The 19,730-nt window shown below is 40.9% G+C and overlaps 1 protein-coding gene across 6 annotated transcripts in view; it reads left to right on the top strand.

Moving 5' to 3' along the window:
• Positions 1–19,730, top strand: part of syt1a (synaptotagmin Ia) — a 123,509-nt gene that overhangs the window by 83,251 nt on the left and 20,528 nt on the right. For 2 of the 6 annotated variants that reach the window (XM_079582322.1, XM_079582323.1), the window contains 2 exons: positions 7,584–7,771; positions 17,116–17,288. In XM_079582322.1, the coding sequence (XP_079438448.1) occupies positions 7,609–7,771; positions 17,116–17,288 (336 nt within the window). In that variant the 5' untranslated portion in view covers positions 7,584–7,608. Of the gene's footprint in view, positions 1–7,580; positions 7,772–17,115; positions 17,289–19,730 lie in introns of all 6 variants that reach the window. The other 4 variants (XM_079582321.1, XM_079582324.1, XM_079582326.1 and 1 more) reach the window with 3 other exon arrangements.

Below are 19,730 nucleotides of genomic sequence, written 5' to 3'. Positions count from 1 at the left end.
GTGCGTCAGCGTCCGCCATGGCAAGTTGCTTCCGAATTGGTAAGTCAGATAGGAAGTAGTTAGGAAAAGGAGCCTTGATGCTAACTATCATGGCCACTTTAGCATAGGGACCTCTGATGCTAACTAACCGGTGATTAGGAGCTATGTGCCATCCCACAAGCCACTGCGCCAAATCCTCCCTCGCCCCCACCCTCGAGTGATTCATGCGCAACCACTGTTGATTGACAGGAGCACATTTAATAATAAAAAATTAAGATTCTGCACAAGCCAAACTTTATAAAAGTCACAAAATCCATGTTGTCTTCGCCACAGCTCAGTCACATGTCAGTGTTAAAGAGCAAACTCAGGAAACGGATTAAATACTTTTGTTTTCATTTAGTAGAAACTTAAGCCTCAAGGATCATTTGCATATTGTAGCTTTATGAAACAGCTGTTGAAATAAAATAACACTAAAGGGAAATGTATGGATCATTTGGATTTATTTTTCTCCTTAAATGTCTTTGTTTGGACACTATGTTGTTGTTGGACACTGTACAGTAGGGGGCGACATGCGCTTTTGTTTGGCCTGCACTCCACCAGTAACTTTAAAGAAGAAGAAAAGCAGCTGTTGGTGATGTCACTTCCCTTTCCCCTGTTTAAGGATGGACAGATTGTGCAAATTCTGCTGAAGGTCTAGTTCACTAACTGCATAGAGGTCTAACAGTCGACCCCATGAAAGGTTAAGGAGTTAGTTGCTAGAGTTAGTGCTTAGAGGCTACAATTTAATGGTTTCGGACGCAGCCTACAGCTCACGGCGCTTCTCTGGCGGGAGAAGACCGAGTTAAGGACGTGGCTCTGATTGGACAGGATCGCCCTGATCATAGAGAGCGTCCTCTGCTCTACCACCTTCCCGACTGAGTCCAGGCCCAGGCCAACCACCGAACCCGCCTTCCTAATGAGTTCAGCCTTTGAGTGTCCCTTTTCCTTGCGCTGCCCCCCCCACCAAACAACAGCATAAAAAAAGAACACTGGACACAATAGACTGACAGAACAATAACTTTGAACAGACCCCGAATGAGGCCAGCCATCCACGAAAGTACATCCTACTCTGCCCCTTCTTGTAAACAGTCTCCATGTTCGCTGCCCAGCTCAGCGTGTTGTCCAACTGTTGTCTGAAGTGAGACACATTCACTAAACTGAAAAACCGACCAAAAGTGATGTGGCTTTTTGCTGTAACATAACTTATAAGCCACAGGCCAAGCCACCAAACTTATCTGCAGGAGCCGGGATTCAAACCCCTGATCATCCGGTCATGAGACGACCCGCTCTACCATCTGCGCCACTGTCGCCACCTAAACTAAAACTAAAAGGGGCATTACAAGTTAACACTCATGAAATAACCTGAAACTAAATGATTGTGGGCTCTGTGGCGTTGTCTGGTTACACTCACAATGGTCTGAGTAACGTTATAAATACTGATGACTCACAGTTGTACATCTGTGTCTCCTTCAGACATCAAATCGTATCGTTGTATCGGCTACTGTAATGCCCTGTGTTCTGGTCTTCCCAAAAAGAGTATCTCAGGTTCACAACTTTTACAGAAAGCTTGTGTCCTGTCTAGGGCCCGACCGATGTATCGGCCGGCCTTAGAAAAAAATCCTTATCGGCCTCAAAACTGATGCGAACAATTAGGATTCTTCAGCAATGTGGCAGCAGTAATTGAGAATAGGGGAATCTTTGTGTGCTAGCTTAATAGAGCTGTCTTGCCCTTACTGCAAAGAGGGGTTAATAACATTTCCCAGTTCCATTACCCCCTGAGATTGGCTTCAGGTGAGTAAAGGGCTTTACTGAACAAGGAGAAGTAGCCAGGGGTGTTCTCCGGCTCCTCTTATCTCCACTCTCAGGCACCTCACCTGACAATCATTTGTGCATTTGTTATATATTTACATGAAAGACTCTGCTCTTGGGGAAGCAAGGCCTCACAGACAGCCTGTTATGAAAGTTACAGTTCACTGAACCATCCCCACATTGACTTCCACCGGGTTTCACTTGAATAGGGCCTTTTTACCACAATGTCGTAAAAATATTGGGGTACCAGTATTCAGGGAAACGCAGTGCAGCGCCCTGAGATCCATCTTCAGATCCTGGTCAGGGTTACCAAGCAGGAGGTTTTAGCCTAATTTGGTTAATAGAGAAAACTATTGTGACCAGCGGAAACCCAAGATTTTGAGAGTATTGCAAACTCACTAACGTTCCACTAATGTTGTATGGCAGCCATTCCCAAAGTTCAGGACAACGCGGCCCCCTTATTGATCTGAGATTCTCACGGGCCCCCAATAATAATAATATTCATAATAATCATAATAATACAGCTAAAATTACATAAAGCGCAAGAGCTATGAAAGTAGGCTAATTTCTGTTTAGAGCAGTTAGCCTGGCTATGGTCAGACTAATATTACAAGTTATATTTAGTCTGGGGACCACCAGTTCATTTTCTCGTAGGAGAGGTGTGGTTTACGATCGTCCATAGCCGTCTATTGTCGATACGAATGTCTATCATATGTGTCTGCACATAGCCATTGCCAATCGTATCATCGTATCAGATGATGTATGACGTACGGGCTGTAAACTTTCAAACTATTTCAACTATTTAGAACACGATCTGAAGCTTGATTGAAAGATGGCGTCGGGTCTGCTACTGTCATGTTTGATCCGTAAATAAACAACTACAAGCTGTATGTTGAATAGAGCCGCTATTTGGCATTTTGGACTGCAGACATTTACTTTCAATGGGGCCGCATAGGGACCTTAATGCTTTTAACACTTTGTGTGTGATTTGTTGTTTTACCACCGTCAAATGTCTCTGTTTAACAATAGCCTTTAAAGGGTCAGTTTTCCATTTCCATTTAGGCTTATGGCATTGTGGATTTAAAAGAGAATATTCTAAATGATCCACTTGACATTCACATCTAGATACATTCAGTTAATTAGTATGAATTTCCATGAATTTGAATTCTTACCCCAGGGTCATCTATATATTGTATATGCCAAACAAGTGCACTCCCCCTTGTTGAATTAACATATTGATGTAATTGGGTTTAAGGACACGAGCCTTGACGGCATCGTAATTTTCTGTGAGCCTCAGGCAAAAAATCATAGCATGCCAAGTCTACCTTGTCTGTCTGGTTCCTACGTAAATTGGCCTGATACCAAACAATCACATTTCATTTTGTAGTAATTAGCAGATAATTTACTTTTTCTCGTGTTCCTTTTTCCTGATGTTAAAATCACTTGGTATTGCTATGTCAACCAAAACGGCTTTCCTCTGCTCTTTGTCCACCACCACAATGTCTGGTTGGTTCGCCATCACCACTCTGTCCGTCTGTATCTGGAAGTCCCACAGGATCTCGGCTCGGTCGTTCTCTACCACCTTTGGAGGTGTTTCCCACTTTGACCTTGGGGTTTCCATCCCGTACTCTGCACAGATGTTTCCAGCCACTTGGTTATGGCGCTCCATGTAAGCTTTCCCTGCCAGCATCTTACACCCTGCAGTTATGTGCTGGATTGTCTCATTGGCCTCTTTGTCTCCACCTGGGGTCTTGTCTGGTGTGGTAGATCTGGGCCTCTCTTGTTCTGGTGCTCAAGGCCTGCTCCTGTGCAGCCATGATGAGTGCCTCTGTGCTGTCCTTCAGTCCGGCTCTGTCTAGCCATTGGTAGGATTTCTTGATATCATATCCGACACTTCAGTTATGTTTCGGTGGTACATCTCGTGTAGCGGTTTGTCCTCCCATGACGGGACCTCCAGCATCTCATCTTCTGTTCCCCATTGTCTGAGACATTCACTGAGCCTTCACTGAGCCTTACCATTGGACTCTTCCTCACCCTCTGCAGGCGGTCTCTATTTCCTCCAAGCTCGGGTCCTCTACCAGTTTTCAGAAAAGGTAAAAAAAAAATCACAACTCAAGTGTTCAATTAAACTTTATCTGTATACAAGATTGAATGATAGATTGGAAGTTAAAATGAAAATGGAATTAAATTGAAATTAAATAGGGATGCACGATAATATCTGCATTTATCGGCATTTTTGACGCCATCCCCGATAAGCCGCTAAAATAAATTTGGCCGATAATTAGGCCCTATAAATATAAGCTCAAATTTAATTGAATTTGCGGATCCAGCTCGCTGCCTTTCTCTTGGTGCCGCCCTGCACGTGCAAATATATATACATAATTATCGGTGTCATTATTGGTTATCGGTGTCGGGACATGCAGAACTATCGGTTAGCGGTTCAAATTGGCATTATCGTGCATCACTAAAATTAAACGTGTGTGTTGTGAGCTGATGACATTAGCATTTAAGCCATTTTATTCTTTTCGGCTAATCTTGCTGTCCAAGAATGCCGTGTATAGCAAACCGGGTAGTTGTGAGCAAAGATGTGACCCAGTTACAGGAGAGGAGGTTGGAGCGAGTGTGTGAGAGGCGGAGTCATCACTGTTGTCGCGAACACTGCTGGGCCATCTGCCGTCTATGTAATTGGGTTGGGGCTTTACACCTCCAGAGATGGTTGGAGATGAAAGAGAATCGCCGTGCAGCATTTTGTTGCGTATCGAAAGCAAGTTTCGTTTTTTTTTTTTTTCTTTGTCTCATAAAAAATTTGAAACGCATTATGAACAGTTTGAATTTCCATCAACAAATTACTGAGCACCCTTTATCACAACACAAGGGAGATCCGAGCGATTCACAGAAAAAAATGGAAACAGAAATCAGTCTAAAAAAGCGAGTCTTTAACCACAAGCAAACAAACAAATGATTTTTCTACTTTTCCATCTTGTTACATCCTCAGCAGATTTGAATGTGCCACTTAACCAGCCGAGCGGAAAAAGCGTGCAGCCGCCATGAGAAAGCAATGCTGCCATTTTATGTTATTTAAAGACGTTGCTTGGAGCGGATCGCAGTAGTGACAGGGCAGATATTAGCTTTGCGTGGTGGCGAATATGTCGTATGATTACATGGAGATGATGGAGCTCAGACTGAATAAAAGGTCAACAGTGCTCTTAGTTTCGCTGTGTAGGAGAAAATAAGGCACTCCAGATGAGACAGGCTCTGTGAGAAGACTATACTCCAACTCTAATTACTGCTTATGATAATACGGAAATGGTCGTCATCCATCACCTGAATGAACGGATAAATACAGTACTGTGAGCCGGTTTAGTGCACTCTCTAGCACACTCTCACGGCCTTTATGTACATTATAGTTCACACATTTAAAGGAGACATTTTATTAAAGGTGTTCATAAATTTTATTAGGATTTTCTTCTCTTTTTGGTTTAATTTTGGTTAGTCAAGTGGCACCCTTCTTTAACCTCAACCCAAAGAGCTCATTTTGTTCAGATTGGCTTCACCCAAATCTAAATGCTTCTTGAAAAACGTGTAAAAAATAGCAGCGAAAACGAGGATGAAAACGTGCTGGAGAGGCAACAATGAACAAGCGGGGGGAAAAAAGTGACGACAAAAAGCCACAACAATTAAAAACGAGACAAAAAACACGACGACTCTGGCTTATAGGCTTCCCACTCCCTTTCAGGTAGAAGTGGATCATCATGTTTACGTACTGTGTAGGCCTACTGTACTTTCTGTGCCATCGCCTGAAATAAATGAATGAATGAATAGGCTGTGAACTCTCGAGTCCAGAAGCTTTTAGATTTGGGTGAAGCTGAAAAGGAGGAAATGCACTCCGTTAAGGCAGGGGGTAAGCGGTTCAAGCAATTATTACCCATTCTTTAATAAATTCACAATGTATTGCAGCTTCCTTGTAAACCTTTAGAAAAGAGATCACTAAATGGTGGCCGAACCCGCACGATAACCTGTCCGGACCCGAACCTCCGAACAATTGGACCCGACCATGAATCCCCTCAGACGGGCGGCTTTTTAAATATTTCTAGAACAGGCTGTGGAATGGCTGAAATACGTCTGTTTCCCGATCAGCAGCAAGCAGGTCTGAACCAGGACTTAAACCTAGTCGAAACCAGGAATGTAGCCTACCTGGACTAAGACCATCGGACTAAACAGGGCTCAGTGTGTTGAACTAATCACAGTAACAGGTTGAATAAAGGCTCAAAAATCCTCACATAACCGTGAATTAACCCCGTATGTTCCGGTCCTTTGCCTGACACATTTTTTTTTTTCAATTCGGACCTTGGTGAAAAAAAAGCAAGCACAGTCTTCAGCGTAATTGTAGCCTTTCCATATTGTGAGTATACAGTTGCAGAGTAAGCCTCGTGTGTCAGGTATAAATACGCATCACCCACTGTTTCACCCGCTCATGCTTATTACATACAGGGCGGGATCAATGCGCTTCTATTGACGACAGCTCCCACTTGCTCTCCACGGAGTATCATTGTTGTAGACGTCCTTGTCATTGCCAAGCTTCGCTCTCTGTGGATCAGCCCCCACACTCACCTTGCGTGTTTCAAAAGGCGACCAAAGGGATGCTGAGAGAACATGCGTAGGAGTTCATTCAACCAAGAGGTTCAGGCTAACCAGTGGACTGCTTTGTTCTTTTACAAGGTTGTTTTCCTGCATTTCAATGTGAGATCTTCTGTAATGATTAGTTAGCAATGATTATAGGTTGTCTTCAAAAAACATATATTTAGTGGCTTGCAACTCTATCTGTGAGAGAAAAAAAGTTTGTGTTTATGAAGTGTTTGCTTCAAGTTAACACCACATTATAGTGCATTCACAACAGGACGGAGGTGGCATGAACCTCAGCGGCTGTGATGAATAGACATCACTGAGCTGTACATTGAAATCAATGTTCTCAATGTTTTGTGAACAAATGTATGAAAGTTTCTTTTGTTTTTTTCAAAAGTGTGATTAGCAGAATAAAGACACTTACAATACGACACAAATTCATTGCTCAGTCGTTATTGTAATATTTAACCCGGGTCTTCTACACTATTTTAAAGATAGTTTCATTTGTATTGTTGAATCACTATGATGGCAATGAGTAATCCTTTATTATATTACATAATGTGATGTAGAGCTGAATTACCGAGTAGAGCTGAGTCTGTTCTGATTTCATGGTATAGAGCATTTATGGAGTCCCCTTTGTTTTTCCGACAGGCGTTATTGAAATACAGTAATGTGGATTTCTTTATGTGGAACAAGGCTCTAGAGAGATGGAGGTGATGACTAACACAGCCACACATGCACGGCCCCCAGGTCTTTTCAACAGGCAGTCCACAAACATCCTTAGAACAAGCCTGCTCCTGTTTCTCACAATGAGCTGAAAGTGGATACAGCCCATGTGCACAGGAGTGATAGAAACACACTTCTTCTTATGAAGTAGTGTCCGTTCATTTCCTGGTCTGCTTGTGAGTTTGAAATGGACATGTCTTGGTGTAAACAGTGAGTTAGTATCTTGTTTAGAATTCAGCATTTTGGCCAATTCATCTGTGAGCCCAGCTGATGTTTACTCAGGCAGCTCCAGCAGCTGCTCTCACTCTGCATCAGCTCAGTCATCTGACAAAAGCAGCGCTGTGCTTTTGACATGCATCTGTCTCAGCAGAACAAACTAACCACCTCCTCTCTGCTCTGTCCAGCAGCTGCCTGGCTGACCACATCGCCAACATGAATGAGAGTCGAAGGGAAGCACTGGCGGCGCCCGCCACCACCGCCTCATCTACTGCTGCCACCAACAGCACAAACTCTGCCGGACCTGGGACAGGTGAGAAGGACGAGGCCTTTTCCAAGATCAAGGACAAGTTCATGAATGAACTCAACAAAATCCCATGTAAGTGTGGATGCCTTCTGCCCCTTTAGCAGCTTCCCTCTCCTTTGATTAACCACTGAGCCCTAAAACTTAAACAAAGGTGAATATATGATGAATATTACTCAACTTCAGTTCAAATAGAGCAGTGCCGTCACATTTCCACAAAGATCACCTTTAAGTTTCAGGTTAGAAGCTACTTAGCTGACTTAGTCTTATGTATTCACTGTGACTTACAGGTGAAACTCAGAAAATTCGGATATCGTTCAAAAGTTTATTTATTTTTGTAATCCATCTTGAAATGTGAAACTAATACATGATATAGACTCATTACATGCAAAGTGACACATGTCAAGCCTTTGTTTTGATTTTGATGATAATGGGTTATAGTCCATTTTCAAAATATTGTAATATTTTGTTTTTTACAAGCTGTGAGCCATAATAATCAAAATGATGACAAATAAAGGCTACATATCTCACTTTGCATGTAATGAGTCTATCATATACTAGTTTCACAGTTTAAGTTCAATAACAGAATTGAATGCACTTTTTAACGATTTTCTTATTTTCCAAGTTTCCCTAGTACATGAATCATGAATAGCACTAATACTATACCGTGTTATCGCTGTACTGTTTGTTTTACTCTACGGTGGACCACTGGGGCCGTGGTTCCCAAGTACATGGAACATAATAAACAGCTAAGGCTTCTTCCTATTGTCTTTCTAAAGGAAATGGAAAAAGCGAACTAACAAGAAAAATATAATGAATTTCCTTAACGTGGAGGAGGAAACCATTGTTCCATTAGGATTGCGCCACAATTTTCTTTTTAGTCCATTCTCCTCCTTTAGTTGTAAGCCCTCGTAAAATCCCAAATAACAAGCAACTGCTGGGCCGTTGAAGATAAAATACACATAGATATAAGCTGCTCGGTTTCAACGGGGGTTCGAAGAAAGGTGTTTCTATAGATTATTGTTGAATATGAAGCGACTAAAGTAGATTATTCATAATGACTCCACGAACAATAAAGTGCTGGAAAAGCCAGACTTTTACACCTAACTGTGTGTAGCACTTGGAGACATACTGTGACTGCTAGTTAGCATATTGAACCACTATTGTTACTACAGAAAGGAGTTAGTTTTCAGATTTGAGGCTTTCGACTTGATTTATATAAGGAAATACTATATTACTTGCTGCTAAAAACAACAATACACACCTGCCAACTAAAGTGCAATTCAAGCTACAGTTTTACGCCAAAAGGTAGTAAGATCGTACCTCCCCAAAAGAAACCCATTATAGAGCCTTAAATGAGTGTTTTCTCACCTCATCCTCTTCTTCAAATGAAGCCTGTGCTCTGCCCAGTGCTGTCAGACTGATGATGAATGCCCCAAGACTTGTTTACGCTGTGAAAATATCAATAATGTCTGGAAATTGTCTGCAGCAGATTTAAAAGCGAACGTGTGAGTGGAGAGGCAGGATGCACCAGAATACTGCAGCAGGTCTGTGTTAGGCTAAGACCCCGTTAAAGCCTGAAGGCTGTGGGTTTGCTCAGATGGAAATGTAACACTTGCCAGACTGAGTTCTTTGTGCTCTGTCCATCAGGATTCGCATGACACATCTCTGAGCTCAGGGGATTAGCCCCAAATTCTGCCACATGGCCACGGAGTTAAAAAGTGCAAGAGTCAGTGCATTCTATAGGGTGAAACTGCTAAAACTATGAAATCTTGAAAAATAAGGGACTAGCCAAGCCCCTGTTTTCAAACTTGTCCAAAGTTGTTTTAATTTATATATATATATACACATATACATATATACATTCTGTTTGGATCTGCTGAGATTTAACCTCTTACCCGCCTTCATCGAGTTTAGCTTTACTCAAAACCAAAAGCTTCTCGACTGGAGCTAACAGCTTATAGGCAAGAGTAAGGCCTCATTTGAAAGCTAAGACCTACAAAACTGATCCTGCAACAACCTGTCTTGTTTTTCTAGGTCTCTTTTCACTTTTTTGTTGTATTATTGTTGCTTTCCCAGCACGTTTTTGTTGCTCTTTTTGGGTTTTTTTTTGTAACCTGCTATTTTGACAAGCTTTCAGATTTGGGTAAAGCCAAACAGGAGAAAAAGTGCTCTGATCAGGTGGGGGTTAAGAGGTTGAAATGTACATTTTTACAGATTTCATTAAAAAAAAAAAAGTTTGCTAACAAAGTTAACTTCCTTGCTCTTTAACAAATTTGCAAATTTATCGGCAGCTTTGGTCAATTTGTGTCGAAATTCACTACGAATTATTTGTCCAGTACAGAAAGCTCGGATGAATCGTGAACATACCCGTGGATTGCGTTCTAGCACCACGGACAGCTCCACTCGGTGCTGCCATTGTACACCAGACACTTGAATATTATAGAAACACTAGAATACATCTGTTGTATACTGTGGCTTTTATATATTGTGTTAACAAATAAAATAACTCCACAGTTGTTTCCAATAGACACAGACGGCACACAATTGTTCCCTTTTTTTTAGCCGTTTTCTGGTGAACTATAAACATATTTATCACACGTCAATAAAGTCAGGCCAAAATCGGGTCCATATAGATGTTTTTTGACAGCAAATTGTTCTGTAGAAATGAAAAAAATGGTTACGAAGCAGATGTAGCTTGAAACTAGCGTAGGTTCCTGGTTAGCATTGTCTGTTTTTGACGTATTTATGGACTGTTGAACCACTTTGCTCCTCTCCATGTCTCTCTATCTTTATTTAGTAGATGAATATATTCATAATTCAGCGTTTGTTAAAGTAATGGTGGAGAAATGGGAGAAAATTCAGTTTCTCTTCTTTGTTTTGCTTCTGGCTGCCTTCGAACATGACCTTATATTGGCAATTCCAAAGATGACATCTGTATAAACACTAAATAAATAATAGCACAAAAGACACATTGTCAAAAGAAACCACCATTAAATTGTATGAATTGTATGAAAATTAAGATTGTCGTTTCATGTCCAAACCCTCTTGGATTAAATTATGACCTGCTGGTCTTTATTTATATTAGTGGTGGGCCGTTATCGGCGTTAATGTGCTGCGTTAACGCGAGACTCTTATCGGGCGATAAAAAAAATATCGCCGTTAATCTACTCTCAAAGCTGGGTTGGGAGCTGGGTCTAGACTCTGCAAGCTATGATGACTTTCACCGTGATATTTTATGGTCAGCACACATTACACGACTTTTATGCCCAATTCTGGATGCACAGGAGAAACGTGAGTAAATATAGCGTCTCCAAAGCGAACACACAGAAGCAGCGGCCAATGACAGAGTGAAAAAAAGACAGAAAAACACCGCAGCGCCTCCCTCTTTCAAAACAGCGACATAAACAACTCATTTCATGACCACAGCCCCACAAATACGTTCCACATCTTCGTGTTGACGACGTTTATCTCCATTTTGACAGAACTATCGCCAAGTTGAAGCTCGTAGTAGCAGTAGCTGCAGCAGCATGAACTGCGTTGTCGTGACAGTGATCACGTGACACTGTTGACAGTGTTGACCAATCAGGAGACGCGCACATGTTTCCCGCGCTCACAAACAGAGGCCTATATTTTGTGATCTGGTAAGATGGCCCACATTACCCGTGAATAAATACTTGGGGACTCCTGCTACAACTGTCCCATGCGAGAGACTTTTTTCTTTAGCAGGTCATAGTGTGCAGAAGAGGAGATTTAGTTTGTCACCAGAAAATTGATTGACACAAAGCTACTGACTGTAAACAGTTCATCAGGACCTCTATTGTCGGCCTACAGTTCAAAATTAATGTTTAACTGAATAAACAGTTAGGAAACACAAGTGCATCTTCTTGAACATTAATTATTTTCATCACCAATTATCATTGTAGAATGTTCTCAGGCAGTTTGTGATGCATTTTGGAAACAGGCGATGAGCCCCTGGTCTAATGCGCTGTCTGACTTGAGAAACTCGTTCTCAAAGACTTACTTTTAGTCATTATTTTGGTAGCACACATATTCTGAATGGCTTCGGCAGAATTCAAGCGAGCCATTTTAATCTAGATTAATCTAGATTAATTTCAAAATTAATTAATTTCAAAATTAATCTAGATTAATCTAGATTTTTAAAAAAAATCTATGCCCACCACTAATTTATATACTGGTGACTATGGATGTCAAGATTAACTGGTTTTACGATTACCACGGTTATAAAAGGACATGGTAGGTTAATTGCAAGAATTTTAGAAACCACGGTTTTCCGCTCTCTCGTGCGAGGGGCTACGATTAATGCGATGCTTCTGACGTGCAGTGGCTCGTACCTTGGTACGAGCCACTGCACGTCAGAAGCATCGCATTAACTCTCAGATAATTGAGCGAGGCAGACGGACACTCTCCCCCACAGCTGCATCCACCAAAAAAAAGAAATATACAAGTCAGCCGTGTGGGATCACTTTGGGTATTCAAAAGTTGAGCAGGTGTCGTTTCCTCTCATTGGAAAGTTAAAGCAAATAGCACCAAGACGTTGAATATGAAACAACATCTTGAGATTATCCTTCGCTGTATATGTCGAAGTCAAGGTTACAAATTACATAATTCCCTAAACTTGCAAATGCTCCTCTCTGCTTCATTGTAATAAGCTGAAAGGAAAACAAAAGGAAAACTGAGCACCCCGCACACACGTGTGGAAATCAGCTGTTCAAGCAAGTCCACTTTAGACTGCATGAATCCACTATTCCTGTAGATCTTAGCAAGAACATGTTTTAGATCAAATTCTAATTTATGATTCCTTTTTAATAAACGTAACATGTGCAGACCCCTTAGCCAGGCTCTTTATCGCACACTACCACACTGCGATTTCTCCCTGAACACACTGGCTGCCTCCAGGGAAAGCAGCATATTGAATTTCTTAGTAAGTTTTCTAAACACTCTGGGCTTTACTTCCCAATAACAATTAACCTTTGAACGGCACGGATGTGTGATCCGTGACTGCTGCTTCCCACAGCCATCACAGACAAGACATTGGCATTTGAGAGCAATAAATCATGCAAATTTAGCTTCACTTCCTGCTGCTTATCTGCTGCCTTTGAAAACTGGCAGAATTTGTATTAATTTCATTAATAGTTAACATTAACGCTTATAGTTCAACATCCTCTCTTGCAAACTTGTCTGAACGATGCCAGTTTATGGGAGGGGCATTAGTGACTGAGCAGAGGTGTTGGTCTCGGTCGACCTGCTGTTTTGGATACAGTTCTCTGCCAACTCTGCGCCCTGTATTTACACAAAAGCACCAGCCAGCCGGGCTGAGTGGAGCTGGTTTCAGCTCAACAAAATCCAAATGCACTGAAACAGTTTCAGATGCTAAATGCCAGCCTAACTAGGATTTGCATTATTAATTTTGATTACATCTAAAATGTTTTGTCAGCATGCGGTCATGGTCTTATCTTGAGTGACATTAAAATGAAAGGAAGGCAATAAATAGGATAAAGACTTTTTGTAATGTTTACATTTGTTTCAAGTGACACAGCTGGAAGCTGGGTCTAGCCTTTGCTCTGCTATTTTACACATAACTAGATATAATGTCAAGGTTAATTGAGCAACAGAGTCTTGTCATATTAGATTATGTGGGCTGCTGCAAGTTGATAAAGCACAGATGCAATGTTGCATGCACTGGCCAGTTAATGCATCTGTCCAGACCCATCTTCTTTGTGGCTTCAACTCATTGGCCCATAAGGTCTATTTATGAGAGCAGATCATAGAAATAAAAGTAGAACATGTTTGTCTGAGAGGACCAAGTTTATTTATAAAGTGCTTTTCATACAAAATGTAACACAAAGTGCTCCAAAATCACCCCAACCACCTAATATACAGTAAATGACAAATCAAACACGCTCACGCACCTCCACACAGAGCCACACAGATTAAAATAATACCAAAGTCTATGGACATAAAAAAAAGTAATGGACATAATGCTGGGAACAGATGAGCCAAATGAGAAAACACCATCCGAGGAACGTCTGCACCAGGAGCAGCGCATGGGCCACAGCCGCCAGAGCACTGACACAGGCCGCCCGGAGGAGGGGTTGGAGAGACATCAACAGCCAACCACCACTCCCGAGGCAGAGGGCTTCCTCAGAGGAAACACTGGGAGATCATTAAAAAAAAAAGATAAAGGCTAAAATGTTATACATTGTTATATATATAAATAGACTCAAAACAAATGAATACTATTTGAAAGCTGAACATAAAAGGTTGGTCTTGAGCCTGCTCTTAAGAACATGACCGTTCTCTGCGGTCCTGGTGATAAAAGCTCCAGCGTCTCCGTTTTGGCCCGAGAGAGAATAGGGCGGTCTCTGGCTCTGTTCTTTAGGTGATGAAAACCTATCTTAGTCAGCTCAGTCAAAATCACATCCAGGTTTTTCAAATGTGATGAAGGATTGAAACAGTGTTTCCCAACCAGGGTTACGGGGACCACAGGGGGTACGTGAGCACTTAGCAGGTGGTACTTGGAAATATTTCAGATCTAAAAAGAAGGTGAAACTGAACAGTATTCCAATATTATTACAGGAAAAAGGAAACTGAAAAGGTTTCTGTAAAGTGTGATTAATTTTGATTTTTTCTTTTTTAGAATAAATGTTCTCAACACTGACACTATGTATATCCAGTTGAATTTTAGAGCCCAAAGTCAGGTCATAAAACTTTTGACTATGTGCTGAGGTAGCTTTTAACTGACTTTCTGTGACTGCTCAAAATGATATGTGATAAGCTCCAGGGAGACGACTTCTGAGACCGAATCACTCAGCTCCTCTGACAAGTCCCATCTCCGCTTTATCTCAGCCATAAATATACTGCGCATGTCAAACAAAACCCCTGGCCATCTTTTTGAATGATCCCAATGCCAATAAATCATCAATCTTAAAGAGATATCCTATAATTTAACATGTTCTGTTTCTTCTTTGCTTTATGAATTATGAACCAAATCTTAAGAACAAACAAGAATGCTCATTAAATCACCATCGGAAGACTTCACCTTTAAATTTGTTTCCAAATGCATGTACAGTATGTTATGCAACGTTAAATATGTTGTATAATGTGATGGCAATTTTCATATTTGAATGTTAGTTGACTGTAGTGCACCGCCCTTTCCTGCGGTGGTGCTGGAAGGTTGAGACTGGTGAGTATGTGTTCATGCACAGTGCAGTCATTAGAGGAGCTTCATTTCCCGTGTGTCACAGTGGAGCCATAGATGTGCTGGAAGTTGAACCGTACAAACGGGCAATACTCACTTTGTTCTCACTTTGTCGCTCAATTTCTCTCCTGAGACACACACACAATGTAGTTAATTAAGGGATGCTTTTATTGCTTTCTGGGACTCAGGTTGTTTTAATTAAGGAACTCAGTGAAGCGTTTGACTGTGAAAGTCATTTCTCCGTAAAATACCAAGGATGGACAAGTGATGTTCTGAGCTGGATAAAAATCAGGTTAAGCACCATTTTAATCCTAAAAGAGATTTTTCAATCAGTGATGAACGGAGAGCACAGAAGTAAGCAGTTTGTTTATTGTGTCTCAAATGGGCAATGTTTTGTTTTATTGGTAAAATCAAAGATTAAGTAATTGTTGTAAGTAACTATTGAGATGAGAACAGCTTCTGCCAAAGTAGCGATATTGATTTTCTACCTGAAACATTTACTCAGTTTCTTAAGAATAACTGAATTTGTTCCAGGTTTTTTTCACTGTGAGATGTGTGCCAGTTTATTTATGGTTTTAAAGGATTATTCTTGAAAAAGTTTCCAGTATTTCCTAATAGTTCACAGTGCAAAATAGTTTCTTCCTGGATGGCTCATTGCAATCAAAGACTATTCCGTGTCACCTCCTTTACCACAATGATCTGACTGTGGCGAGGCCAAAGCTGTAGATCCTAAAGTTATTTTAAAGCTTCACTTACTGTTCTTGCCCAAAGAGGAGAGTGCTTATTGATTTTGTCAAGAGAGCATTGATTTTTCTTGCTGCTTCTGCCTCTGGACCTCTGCACGGGGACCAGGGTGGAAAGACACTGCAGAGTCACAGAGTGATAGACTGAATTCTTCTTCTATTTTTTTGTTAGGTGTTATTGTTATTTTTCTTCAAAGTGCGAGGGGCATCATGGCCTATCATCTCTTAGACTGTTGGACTATATTGGCTTTACGTTATATTTGTAGTTTAGTGGTGGAGAGTTTGCCCTTCAATCCAGAGGTTGGTGGTTTGGTTCCTGCTCAAGCCAGTGCCCTATGGCATCAGTGCCCTTGCCGTCAGTGACTGTTTACTAATGCATGAATGGGACTGTGTTTGTGTTGGTAAATACAGGACAAGGGAAGCAATTAGCTGTAGGGTACAATCCAGCGTGACTTGTTAACATGCATGTGTCTCCTGTATTTACATGTACTGTCCCGATTGATAACATAAACCAACAAACTGTCACACAGGTGAAGAACTCCAATAGACCTTTCACTGTTAGCAAAAGAAAAAAGAACAAAGGAGTGCTGCGCGGGTCCGTGCGTAAAAAGACAAAAAAATACAACATGTGCTCAATTGGGATGGGGGGTGTTTCTTCAGACTGCAAAAAAAAGAGGTTTATTCTTTGGGTAAATGTATACTTAATCGAATGCATTCTGACGAAGGCCACAGCTCGGCCAAAACGCGGTGATGCATTTTAATCTCCCTAGCCATGATGTTTTAAAGCAGCCACGTTTAAGTATACTTTACATATTTGCCCAAAGAACAAACCTCTCTTTTTTTGCAAACCTTTCACTGATTTTGTCTCAGCCAGTCTGAATACATTCTGTGTTAGACATCAGATTTGGCAGCCACGGTCCTCCATAAGCACCACCCCCAAAGCGTCAAATGTTTTGACGAGGACACAGAAATGTGTTCTTACGATGGTGGCACGTAGGCCACGGACACGTAGAAGGCAAGTCACGAGTGCACACATCAGGAGCACGCACACGCGTGTGTTATGTTGGAGCTCCTGGTTCTGAATCTATCCACGTGGGACGTTCAAAGTGCGCGTGGAGAGTAGTTTACGTCCGCGCCAATTACATTTTCTTTTTCTTGCGCGTGTGGACTTATGGCGTAAATCTAACATATTGTAACCATCCGTACTGAGAAAGTTTACTTATGACCACCTTCTGAAAACTTGTTTGCCTGTACATGTTTTGTTGTAAAAAGCAAAATTAGTGAGAATAATTGTTGAGTCTGTGTCCTCATAATGGTCCCGGTGATCGTTGTTTGATATGACTACCCTTCCAAATTTCAATCTTCTTCTTTATTTCTCTCCTTTATTGTTATGTATCATTGTTTATTTACATCCAAAGTCTCATTCCTGGTCTTTTCTTCTTTTCTGTCAACAGTACCATCTTGGGCTATTGTGTCCATTGCATTTGTGGCCATCATCCTGGTGTTAGCCTGCTGCTTCTGCGTCTGCAAAAAGTGGATATTCAAGAAGAAAAACAAAAAGAAGGGCAAAGACAAGGGCAAAAATGCCATAAACATGAAGGACGTCGTTGATGGGACCAAAACCGAGGTAAAAACGTTCAAATATTGTGATATGAGCACTTATAAACATACATTTTTATTTAATTAGATTTTTTTCTTTTTTTTTTTTTGCATGCCTTAAGTTGGAAATTTGTATGTATGTCACTTTTATTTTTAGTTATGGTTGAATATTAAAGTTGTTACAGAAATAATACAATTGAATTACTTATTGTTGACATATTCTTACAAGATTCCTGAAAGCGTAATTTCAGGGATTTAAGAGGAAGTTCAGTAGTGACTTCAATTTAAACAACCTTTGACATTTGTCTGAATTTGGGCTCCTGTGAGCGTTTCCTTTTTCAAACAAGGACCTGCTCACTTGTTGAAAGTGAGTAATGTTTGCTATGAAATAAAAGTTTCACCTCGAGAAATGAAGTTCCCAATCACTAAAACTCAATCATATAGTTTTTACACCTTTGTATCGCATTTTCAAGTTTGGACCTCAGCTATCACAGAACACAGAACATAGATTACAGTGAAGTGTATTGCAGACTTTGAGACATAATTCACAGCATGAAGCCTTTTTAACACGTTGATCTTTTTCTACTTGAGCTTGGCAGCAGATGCCGAGTACAAAAAACAAGTTGTGAATTATCCTCTTCAGTATGACTATTTAGAAAAATAAGCTATGCATTTTAATTGGGCCGTACTGAAGTGATTGTGATTGTGGCAAGCACAACTTAAAGCAGTATTAAGTAACTCATGCCCCTAGAGGCCATAAGCGCCACTGCAGCTGTCGTAGCATGTTGCGTTTTTTTACTCATTAATTGTCCGTGAGAGTAAATACTACGCTGACAGAAAAGACAAAGGGAGAGAGGGATATTGTACATTCAATTACACAATAGAGATCATTTTTTTCTCTCAAACTTGGCTGTAAATGGCGCTAGCCTGGCAATAGCTTTCAGAGGAAAGACCCCCTGATCATCCCATTAAAGGGATATTTCAGGATTTTTGACATAGGGCCTCATTTCCTAGTTATCCAGAGTGTTGCTGATTTCTGGAGATATTTTTTTGTAATTCATGCAGTTCTTATGTTTGAAGAGTTTCGTGGCGCTAGGCTAATGCAAGGCTAGCGCATTTCTACGGTATCAGCGAGCCTGCATAACAGTCTGACCCGCTCCACAGTGCACCTGAGGCAAATCTCTTATAACGCCAGACTAACCATATAAATGTCTGTGTCGTAGCCATTTTGCATTTATAATACTTTATATTTGAGCAGCATCAGCTTCGTGGTTGTATAAGCTCCGCGGCGGCGGAGTGATCTGCGAGAAAATAGTCCCTCAAAATGCGATCATTCATGTGATGCAAGGTCAGTTTTATTACAAAAAATATTCTATCGACACAGACATTTATATGGTTAGTCTGGGGTGATTTGCCTCAGGTGCACTGTGGAGTGCGTAAGACGTTTTTTAATGCAGGCTAGCTGATACCGTAGAAATGCCCTAGCCTAGCACAAGCCTAGTGCCACGAAACTCTTCAAATATAAGAACTGCATGAATTACAAAAAAAAAAATTCTCCAGAAATCAGCAACACTCTGGATGACTGGGAAATGAGGCCCTATGTCAAAAATCCTGAAATATCCCTGTAACACTTATGTTACCCTTACGAAAAGGATTCATTAAGGTAAACAAGTTACTTAGTACTGCTTTAATGCCTTCTTGCACAAAGCACAACCAGCTACAGCCTTATCTTTGAGCTACAGCTGTTCTGTTGGAGTTGATTATAATGTTACACTTACAACAGCTCTTGTTGTTATAACGTACATTTTTTAGGCGTAATTCTAATTCTATAAGTCGAGCCATTTCTCGTGGTGAGCCAAAAATGTGTGTTAACATTATGTGTGGTTTTTTTAATTTGTGTTTCTTCCTTCTATGTCCTCCTTATCTGTGTTGTGTCTGATGACTGTTCGGGATGGTCACTGGCGGTAGGTTCCCAATTGCTGTTGGATCTTCTTAAGCCTGCTGCTCTGACGTTTCAATAGCCTCTTGACAACAACTACTTACTCCCATAGAAGCTAATATATGTAACTATGCACACAGTACATGTATATCTGCTGTATATATGTGCATACTCACTGCCTATGCACATATATATGTTATGGAAGACAACACTGGGCCCGCTATGACGAAGCTGAACCACACTGATTTTCTCCTTGGCAAAGTCTCCGGTCTTTTGAACGTTAAATTTGCATTTCAAACGAGTAGCGCAGGCAAACGTGGAATGATTGAGAGGCTCTACAAGTAAATGTCATTACGATGCTCAAGATGAAAAGGAAGATTTTTTTTTTTCATTCAGTCGAAGCCTGCAGTTGTAACTGTTTTTCCACAAAACCACAGACAAGTATAATCCCCCCAATTAAAACACTTGCACTGCAGAAACTTACCTTCTCAATCATCTAACTTGCCTAACATTTTCTACGTTATTGACAAA

This window comes from Gobius niger (assembly GCF_951799975.1).
Source record: "Gobius niger genome assembly, chromosome: 2".
In the NCBI taxonomy this organism is placed as follows: domain Eukaryota; kingdom Metazoa; phylum Chordata; class Actinopteri; order Gobiiformes; family Gobiidae; genus Gobius; species Gobius niger.
Note: the sequence above shows the minus strand (reverse complement) of the source record. Positions and strands in the feature narration are given on the sequence as shown.